General features: G+C 40.5%; 1 protein-coding gene across 1 annotated transcript; it reads left to right on the top strand.

The window, feature by feature from the left end:
- Nucleotides 1-1,344: 1,344 nt before the first annotated feature.
- LOC126404175 (placenta-specific gene 8 protein-like) lies at nt 1,345-10,539 on the top strand. Its single transcript, XM_050067212.1, has 4 exons — nt 1,345-1,452; nt 2,712-2,818; nt 2,949-3,103; nt 9,954-10,539. The coding sequence occupies exons 2-4, from the start codon at nt 2,719-2,721 to the stop codon at nt 10,113-10,115; spliced, it is 417 nt and encodes a 138-aa protein (XP_049923169.1). The 5' UTR covers nt 1,345-1,452; nt 2,712-2,718; the 3' UTR covers nt 10,116-10,539.

Raw genomic sequence — 10,539 nt, 5'->3', positions numbered from 1 at the left:
AAATTTTAAAAAGCAGTCATGACTTTGGTAAATTTCTCAAAACTCAAAGTTTAGGACTTGGGACTCAACTTGGGATATGTCAGTCTTGACTTGAGACTTGAGTGTAAAGCCTTGAGACTTACTTGTGACTTGCAAAACAATGACTTGTTCCCATCTCTACTCTCAGTGACATAAGCACATTATGACTTGTTTAAGACTCGAAACTCAAAGTTTAGGACTTGGAACTTAACTTGAGACATGTCAGTCTCTTGGGACTTCATCAGTCTTGACTAAGGACTTCACCTGGGACTTGAGACTTAAGACTTGAGACTTACTTGTGACTTGCAAAACACAACCTGGTCCCACCTCTGCTCTCAATAATATATGCACATTATGGCTTGTTTAGGGCTTGAAACTCAACGTTCAGGACTTGGGACTTCACCTGGGACTTGAGAGTTAAGACTTGAGACTTAACCTTGACTTGCAAGACAATGACTTGGTCCTACCTCTGCTCTCAATGATATAGGCACATTATGACTTGTATAAGACTTGAAACTCAAAGTTTAGTACTTGGGACTTAACTTGAGACATGTCAGTCTTGACCTGGGATTTGACTTGGGATTTGAGTGTAAAGACTTAAGACTTAACCAGTAACTTGCCAAACAATAACCGGTCCCACCTCTGCTCTCAATAATATAACTGCATTATGACTTGTTTAGGACTTGAAACTCAAAGTTTAGGATTTGGAACTTGACCTAAGACTTGAATCGGGACTTCACCGGGGACTTGAGTTTAAAGACTTGAGACTTACTTGTGACTTGCAAAACAATGACTTGGTCCCACCTCTGCCAACGATATAAGCGTTTTAAAACTTTTTGAGGACTCGAAACTCAAAGTTTAGGACTCGGGACTTAACTTGAGACATGTCAGACTTGACTTGGGATTTGACACGAGACATGTCAGTCTTGACTTGGGACTCAAGTGTAAAGACTTGAGACTTACTTGTGACTTGCAAAACAATGACTTGGTCCCACCTCTGCTTGATATGGTAAACTCTTTCATAAAAGTGCTCTGTGATGACATCTTGTGATTTCTCGTGCCTCTTGCTCAACCGTTTCAAATCAGGAGTGTCCAGTGGTGTAACTCTCAAACTAAAACACCTCTTCCCCAAAAAACTGATAAAGTAAAACTGACCTAACAAATATAATAGCACTGAGTAGTGGACTAAGATTCATGGTGTGTCTCCGAGGTCTTAAAATACTGCAGGTCGGCAGAATGAACTGTCATGGGAGCACACTGCCTTGTTTATCAACCTTATCTGGCAGTTTCATGTTTATACCAAAACACTGCAGTCGCACCAAGAGCACACACACATGTGAAAGTCAAAGTGAGAGGACAGAAAAGCTCCACAGATAGCAAAACTGTTTCCAGTCCTTGATTTTCCTGGATTTCCATAACTAAAGCCTTGGACAGGTAAGCCATCTAGTCTTTATCAGAACAAACCTGGTTACACATTTTCAGATAAACACAACTGATGTAAATCATTCTTCAGAATACAGCTAGCTGGCTCTGAGCCACATATAGCAGAGGTGGAAAAAGTACTGGTGGAATTTTTGTGTCATCTGAGTTTGGCATGTAGCTGAGGAGCAGAGCTAAAGAATAACTCAGGTCAGGAGACAGCAGTGTTTAATCCTCAGTGAGTGAGGGGCGTGGACGTTTGCACCGAGCGAGCACCTCACTGGTTTGTTGAGCTTATCTTTTGACTGAGAGATAATGGTTTCCTGTGGATTCTGGCTGCGGTCAGAATTATAGGTCATAGATACAAAGTTTGCTTCTCCGTATCCTCTTCTTTAAAGTGGTGTTAATGTGTAGAGCTGATGGATTGCAGGGGGCAGCAATCAGCACATCAGCAAAACTTTAGATGCAAAATCAGATAGCAACCCAGACTCATATTACTAATATTTACAACTATTTGTTTTGTCGGATATGTTTTGGAGGAAATATAAGTGCTTCCTCGATTCCTGGAAATATGAGGTGTTGAAAAAAATAACCCAATCACATCAAACACTATACATGATAATGACTACATTTACTCATGAACTGTACTTAACTAAAATTGTGACATATATGTCTACTGTACTTAAGTTTATTGATTTTATCCATTTCAAACGTTTATATATACTACATAAGAAGCTTGTAGATGATACATTGTTTTAAATCAAACTACCCAACTGGATATGAAATAGTAAAAAGTAGCATTGCCTTGATCTGATGCCAAATTAAAATGCAAAGTCCATGACCAAACATCAATATATGATGAGGTCGGAGTGTGAATGTGTTGCATTACACCCAAGTTAAGGATCTGAATATGTCCTCCATCACTGGACAATCTTCCCCAACCTTATGCAAACACTTTGAGTTGTCTGAAAATATCCATAAAATATATACCGTAAAACTTCAATCAATAGCCCGGGCTATTATTTGCTTAAATCATTGAAATCAACAGGGCTATACTTGGGACAGGCGTCTACGGACAGGCCTTTAATTCCTTTCACACAAAACTGTTGCTCAGCAAAGATCGGGAAATACAATCAAATTGCTGTTATTTAAAGTTTTACAGTAAATAATAATAAATGTAAGGGTGTCCCTATCTTCTCAGTATGACAGTCTATTTATCACATGGTGATATTTTAATTGTGTCCCATCTCTCCTTCATGGTTGTGGACGGCCAGTTCACTTATGTCTCGACAGGTGGTCCAGGTCCAGCCGGAGAGCAGGGTTCAGGGGCCAGGACAGTGGAGCACTGGCCTGTGTGAGTGCTATAAAGACGTGGGAGACTGTAAGTGTCTAAACATGATAAAGTATACAGTATGATACGCAATATGATGAAATTTACAGTGTATGTGACCATCTGCATTTCCTGAAATGTGGACTTTGAGTTGACCTACAGTACTCTGTGTGTGTGGCAGGTTGTTTTGCCCTGTGCTGCCTCCCAGTGTTTACCTGTAAGGTGACCAATGCAGTGGGTGCCTGTCCCTGCCTGCCTCTGCTGGACTGTATCGGCTGCGTACCACCGGCCTCTCTCGCCATGAGAGCATCTGTCAGGGAACGATATGGCATACAGGTAGTACATCACAGAATTCACTTTTTCAAGAAAAAAAAAAAAAAATCAAAAACTACATCATATTTTACATGTTGTGAGAAAATGTAGTTACGATAAAGACTATGCTGTTGTGTAGATAAACAGAGCTTTGTTGGATCACTGTTGAATTATATTTTGATTTTTAAAAGGTTGTAAAAACGTTGATTTCGCAATGTTGTTTTAATGTTGTTTCATAAGCTTTACACATTGTTTCAAAACTGTTTCAATGTTGAAACAGGTCTTTCTGAAATTTTAATATTTTATGAGAATTTTGTTGACCATCAGAATTAAATGTTCACATACTTTCACCCTCATTTCAACACTGAGGGTCGGTCGTGTACCAACTAGGTTGCTTGCTTCCTTTTTTTTTTTTTTTTTGGAATCCCCAAAGTTATGCTGCCTTTGTCTTTTTTTGTAGACATCTTGAGGTTGAACCATCTTGTCTGAATAAAACTTGATTGGAACTGTCTATGTGCAAAACTGACAAGGGGTTCTGCATTTACGTACAGTGTGAGCACCCATGATCAGTCCTGTGCTGAGAAAATAGAAGTTGCACATTCTGACCACATAGAGAGGATGAGCTATCCCAAAATAAAAGATTAATCACATCATACAATGTCCACCCAACTCAACATGTCGGTCCAAAAACTCCCACTGGTGCTCAGTTGGGTTGAGATCTGGTGAATATGAAGGCCACAGCAGCATTTTATACTCACCATACACCGAGCCCTGGTGCACCATATGAAAGCATCTGGTTTGATTTCTCCATTGATTTATTCAAGTTTTTCCTTAATTTGTCACCTGTTTGTATGTTTCTTTGTAATTTAGGTAACAGACCGTTTAATATATAAAAAAATAAACAGCAAAGTGGGTCACAGCATGTTGCCTAAGTTGAGGGGAAAGTATGTCTTTACAAAGTGTCATGGACATCTTTGGAACATTTACATTGTCTTTCATTGACTTCCATTTTTTTTTTACATTATCTTTAACTCTCAAAGACCAAGACCACCACCTGGCAGATATAAAGACAGATTTATACTTGTGCGTCAGCTCTATACAGAGCCTATGCTGTAGCCTACGCAGTTGTGAGCGTTTATACTTGTGTGATGGTGTGTCTGTGTGACTGTGCAATTACACCTGCAAACCACTAGATGGTGGTGGGGTTTCTGTGAAGTGCTGTAAAGATCAGTTGATTCAAAACACACATAACGTAACACAAGTACACAAATCAGCGTTGTTATAACTCACTGAATTCGCAGACAAAGCACTTGTCTTTTGCTGGACACATTTGCCCCACATTCAACATGCTAATGCTATTAGCACGAGCCTTTGGCATTTTACATTGTATAAATTAGCTTAGCAGCTAGCGTACATTTCGTCTACTCATATGAGGCCAGGAACAACAGCAAATTTAACAAAAGTAATGTTACAAAATTCGTTGTCCAAACAAATACAACATGCTAACATTATTAGCACAAGCCTATGGCATTTTACATTGTATAAAGTAGCCTAGTGACTAGCAGAGACTTTCTCTATCCATATAATGGATAAATCACACACAGGACTTAAAATGCTATTTTTCTGGAGGCTTTATTGTCTTTGCAATTTATTGTTTCTTATCTGTGCAATATAAGCAAATAAAAGCTTTGTTTCCACTGAGGGAGATGGTTTTTATCTTACAAAAATAGCCAGGAGGTCTGCGTTACCGTGACGTGTAGTTACATTTCTGGATTCGACACAGAAGTATAGTCCTGCTATTCTAACTGCTAACCCTGTCCATGTGCTTTAACATGTGGCGCCCCCAGAAATTTTTCATAGGGGTGACCCGATGGGTGCACTGAATATCTTGGTGTTGCACACCAAAACCAAAAGCCATAAATGAATTTCAAGAATTCGATTATTCTGCCAAAGTATATGCAAGTTAAAAACTATGTCAAAATGGAGAGTAGAATTGCATACTGATATACTTTATTTTCTTTCTTTCCAGTTAACATTTATAATTCTCTAATCTGTATAGATTAATACTGGTGCAGTTAACATTTTAGGTTTCACAATGACCCTCTTTTAAGCAAGCCTTCCCTTGCCTACATGCAACATGGTTGGGACCAATGGATGCTTAAGGTTGACTAGTTTCAGAAGATACTTCTACCTTTGTGTTACTTTAAAAAAAAAATGAGGGTGCCACAGCCTCTTAGAGACAATTATGTTGGCCTCCAATAATTTTTGCCAGTGGGGGGGTGGCAGCAATTGTATCAGGGTGGCCCCGGCCCCCTCTTGGGTGCACCACTGCCTTTCAATTACATTAATTCCATTTGGGAAATATGAGAGGTGATCACACTAAGATTGTCACTGCAGTCTGATACCATTTCAACATTGCAGTTAGAGTAATTAGTTTCACAGCTTTGACAGCTAACTAACATGACAGCTTCATGTAGCTTTATCATTCTTTTCCAGTACTGTGACAGAAGAAGGAGGGACTGGGAAAATAGTGTCTCCCGGACAAGTTTTCCAAGCCGAAACTGGAAACATGAGAATAAAATCTGTGATTAAATTCTTTCAGTCAAGTGGAGTGGCCCCTGTAGTTGTGATGTTGTGATAAACACTGTCTTGAACAATGCAGATGATTGTGTACCACCACACTGTGTCCCCAGCTCAATTACACAGAGCTGCTGGAGCTTTCAAAAATTATGATTGCTGCGGAGAAGATGGAGACGTTTCAGTGATGAAACAATAACAGCGCACAGGGGAAATAGATGCAACATCACGTAGGTGTGCCTAATGACACTGGTTATTACTTTAGCAATGCAAACGATGTCTTGAGTCTGTGTAGTGACACCAGATAAAGCTTATATGCTGAGGATGCAGTGAATTCAGGACGCATTTATTAAATTAATAAATCTGCACTAGAGCCATAAATAACTTAATGAATAAGCAACAAACTGTTAGTGCCTTTAAGATGTAGCAAGCTGCTCAGGCTGCCCACCCACTGCCTTGCTACGGTGCTGTTTATCCACACTAAACACTCACACACCTGCATGCATGACCACAGATCTCAACAGACATCAGGTCACTGATCAGTGCACATAACCAATACAAAACAGATGTTCGCCACAAAAACAACACATGCAGGGGCCAAGTTGTGAGTTTGATGTTGGATAAGTGGAGCTGGTCGTTTCTGGGACAATGAAGAGAAGGAGAGATAAGGCAGGAGGTGGGAGTGGTTGGAGGCCAGGCAGGCAGAAGCTGGAGCGCTGCCATCGAGAGAAGGAGGTGGTTGGTAATATTTGCTCCTCTGGAGGTGGAGTGGGCCGTGGATCGCTGTCAATACTGCCGAGCATGAGCTAGGAAGGTGCCAGAAGTTCTTATGAAAGCAAGTCCCAGCATGTAGGTTGTTTGTAAAGCAAGGCAACAATTCTCTCATGGGTGGAAGGAGACAATTCTGTAATGGTTTGTATCATGAGAATTAGACTGTGGTTTCAAACAGATTACTTCAGACATTTGGATATACGTTAAAAGTTCTGTTAGTGACTTAAAGCTGGGGTAGGCACTTTTGTGGAAAAGGCAAATAAATAAATATAAAAATCATAGGAATTTTAAAAATACACTTTTCTCCTGCAGCTCTTCCCTCTCTGTCCTAAGCCCCTCCCACCACATGACCATGGGCATATGCACGTGCTTCATACAGTAACCAAGGGTTTTCCATACATTGATTTAATCCAAGAGCAATGCATTCACTTAGCCACATTGTCTCTCTCTCAGACCACAATTGAGACAGGAATTAACTAGTTAGCTACCTCATGACCCCTTCACCTCAAGCCCTGCCACTATAGACTACCTTACCAGAAGGAGAGCAAGCAGCAGCTCTGGAGATGGTCAGCAACTGGAATTCAGCCAGCTCAAACCCTGGCACTGTAGGTCACAGCAGGTCAAACCTGCATACAGGCAGCAACAGAAAGTTTGCTGCTCTGGTGGGGAGTTGGGAAGATCTGGGATCTGATCTTTGGCGCTAGTGTTTGCGCTGGCTAAATCTGAGTTGTAGCTACAGACTGAAGGTCCATGCCTGTATAGTCCTTTGAGATGACATAGGCCTATTGTGATTTGAGGCTCCAGCTAGCTACATAAACATGAACTTGAATTAGAAACAGTTGTGAACCTTTGACCTTGGTTAGTAGAAGCATGAGCAGATAATGAGACAATAGGCCCCTGGGCACAGATGCGCAAAAGGCCCCTACACCTCCCCCTACGTAATAGCAAGACAGGGTTTGTGGTTTTGCCTCTGTACATTGTTATTATGCATCTTTTAGTGGTTTTGTGAGGTCATTTTGTGTCTCTTAACTGTTCCTTTGCATCTATTTGTGGTTTTGTTTCTTCCTGGTCTATGTTACAGTAATTTAAGTGACATTCTGCAGATGAAGGCCAGTGGGGGCTCTGACACTTTGGGCCTCTGGGCCTGTAGGCACATTTGGTAATCCATCCATGAGCAAAAGGCTAAACTATTAGCAACATTTTCTTTTCATCTCTGAAACACTTGGCTGATACTGACACACGTTTTCTTTTGTTTTACGACCCTATTTCAGACTCTATTTTTCATACATCTGTCCTCTCTTTTTTGGGGAGGGTTGCTTTCCATTGTAGGCAGTTGTTGCCAATACTGGAAGAGTGACTTTATCTGCAGGATTTTCTGCCATTGAATCAGGCTTTCGCCATCTTGGATGCACACGTGAATCTGCATTTGTAGAACAGCCAATAGGAACGCCCTCTCTGAAATGACTTGTAATTGGCTCAAGTCTCCAGCAAGATTTTCTAAAGCCTGAAAGCAGAGCCAAGAGAAGGCGAAGTCTAGTTTTCTCTCAGTCTACTTGAATTACAATATGGTCAAAGGTTATTATGGGATTTTTACCCAATGACGCCAACCTGCTTACCCCTGCTTTATGTATTTCAAGCCATGCTACTTGCATAGCTCTTGAGATGGCAGTGTTGGTTGTTCAGTCTACCACTTTGGTCCAGACTTAAATACCTCAACAACTATTAGATTACCATGAAGTACTCTACAGACATTTATGGTCCTAGGAGGATAAGTCTTGACTGATCCCCTGACTTCTCCTCAAGCATCACTATAAGGTTGACACTTGTAGATTTGAATGAAATGTCTTAAATATCGGATGGATTTCTGTGAATTTTGGTACATCACTTAATTGTTAATCTAACACCTTTAACGGGTCAAAATTTTAATTTGTCCAATACTTGGGCTAATGACCAAATACCTGTAAACTAATGCCAGTAGTAGTACGGCCTCACAGAGCAGCTAACATGGCTTTAGTCTTGTTTGGTCGTACTTCACAACTTAGTTAGCCTACTTCATAACTTTGCCCCTTGTGAATTTATTTTGTCTTTGTTGTACTTTGTAATTCTTCGATAGCTCTTGTTCTTTACATAGGCTATTTTATTTTGTACAGTTTATCCGAGTAGGCCCTACTTTATTTAATCATGCAACCTGCATTTATCAGTGTATCTTAGAATAAACCTGCCAAGTCATTCCAACATGTCAACTCAAACTTTAAGTTGAGACCATACAGTTTTCTGTTTATGTTTACTGTGGTATGAATGTATCTGCATGCAAACTTTAAATCCCCAAACATGTTGCATTCGGACCTGTAATGATGTTTGGAGGCGTTGTGATAATTTTAGTCGTTAATGTCACCCTCCCACATTGAATTCCCAAGGGAGGCAGCGCAGCAGAGAGAACATGTGCTACTGAGCACATTGCAGGTCTGTTGCTCAAGAAAGACGAGCGTGTACATCTTGAGATGTTTATTGTTTTTGCTCTTATGTGGCTGTGTACCAGCGCTTATAACACAGTTGTATCAGAATCAAAAGTTGCATTCACATCCTCAGACCTGTAAAGATGCTTGTGGGTGGAGAGATGGTTTTGCTGGTTATGTCACCTCCAACATTAAATTCACAGATGGTAATGCAACAGTTGATGTTACCAGTTGCATCTGTTGTGCTTCATAAATGAAACAAGCTGCAATTAAGGATGATTTTATTTTGATAATTTGATATTATAAGAGAATGTATGGACTTGCAGGGGACGAGTCTAGAAGTAATAGTAATCAATCAATCAATCAATCAATCAATTTTATTTATAAAGCCCAATATCACAAATCACAATTTGCCTCACAGGGCTTTACAGCATACGACATCCCTCTGTCCTTATGACCCTCGCAGTAAGTCATCAAAAGTGTCAGAAACTGGTCACTGGGCTCCAGCGCTGACTCAGTATCATGAAGGTGAACTCACATGCTCAGGCTGCACATGGAACAATAGGAGCTGCCTGTGTTTCTCAGACTTTATTGATTTATCAAATCTCACCCACCAACATTTCCATCTTGACATTACTGACAAGCTCTTTATCCTGGCTCCTGTTGCTAAGTGCAAAGACTTGGCTGGCAGAAACTCACTGTCCTCGGAGGGAGGATACTTACTGAAACAGAGGAGCATAATTGTTACTGTTACACTGACAAATACACTATTAACTTCAACCAACTGTATAATACTGTACTGTTTTGCTCACTGACTGGTATTTACCTATTTTTTTTTATAACAAGTGTTTGTCTTTGTTGTGGATTGTAATCTAACTAACTTCAAATAATACTGTTAATAACAAAGGATGTGAGTATAAGCTCATACCAGAATACAACAGGGAAATGAAACTCAGATCTGCTGCATGGTATATCAGGAAAACTGCCTTTTTTGCACCTAAATGCAAATGTTCACCTTTTGTTCGAGCCTCCCACCTGTGTTCAGGCCTCTCTCTCCGTGTGTCTTACAGGGGAGTGTGTGGAGCGACTGCCTGTATGGATGCTGCTGCTATCCGCTATCTTGGCTCCAGATCTCCAGAGAGCTGAAGAGAAGAGCAGCATCCCACGCCTCCTCCTCCTCCTCGGTCAGATACACTTCTCTGACCTCCCTGCAGGGGGCGCACTTGGTCTAGGCACATGCGGCACTCCTGTGTTCTGCTGCAGCCTGCCCTCCAGTGTACAGGAGTTGATTTAATCACACTTCCTCTGATCTGCAGCCACTCCCTGTTACCTCAGAGAATTCAGCAGTAACAAAGACTGTCCCACAGCAAGGAAAGTTCAGTTTGTCCCATGATGAAGTGAATGAAGTGTGAAAAATGTATTAGAATAGTAGAGCAGGGCTAATTTTGCATGTTATTATATTTAGCAAAATTTGCTTAATGTTTTCTTTCAGTGGTGGAAAGTAAATAAGAGCATATATTCAAGCCGTGTATTTAAGTACAATTGTGAGATACCTCTACTTTACTTGATTTCAGAGAGAAATGTTGTACTTTAACTCCACTACTACTTTTTTATCTGACAGCCAAAGTTACTAGTTAACTTTCAGTAGATTTTACT

Source organism: Epinephelus moara, chromosome 17 (assembly GCF_006386435.1).
Source record: "Epinephelus moara isolate mb chromosome 17, YSFRI_EMoa_1.0, whole genome shotgun sequence".
Lineage (NCBI taxonomy): Eukaryota > Metazoa > Chordata > Actinopteri > Perciformes > Serranidae > Epinephelus > Epinephelus moara.
Note: the sequence above shows the minus strand (reverse complement) of the source record. Positions and strands in the feature narration are given on the sequence as shown.

Excerpts from the sequence above, each read along its gene's own strand:
- LOC126404175 (XM_050067212.1), top strand. The coding sequence starts at position 2,719 with ATGTCTCGACAGGTGGTCCAGGTCCAGCCGGAGAGCAGGGTTCAGGGG. Across the intron at positions 2,819-2,948 it reads CTATAAAGACGTGGGAGACT|GTTGTTTTGCCCTGTGCTGC; the intron begins GTAAGTGTCTAA and ends TGTGTGTGGCAG. Across the intron at positions 3,104-9,953 it reads GGGAACGATATGGCATACAG|GGGAGTGTGTGGAGCGACTG; the intron begins GTAGTACATCAC and ends TGTGTCTTACAG.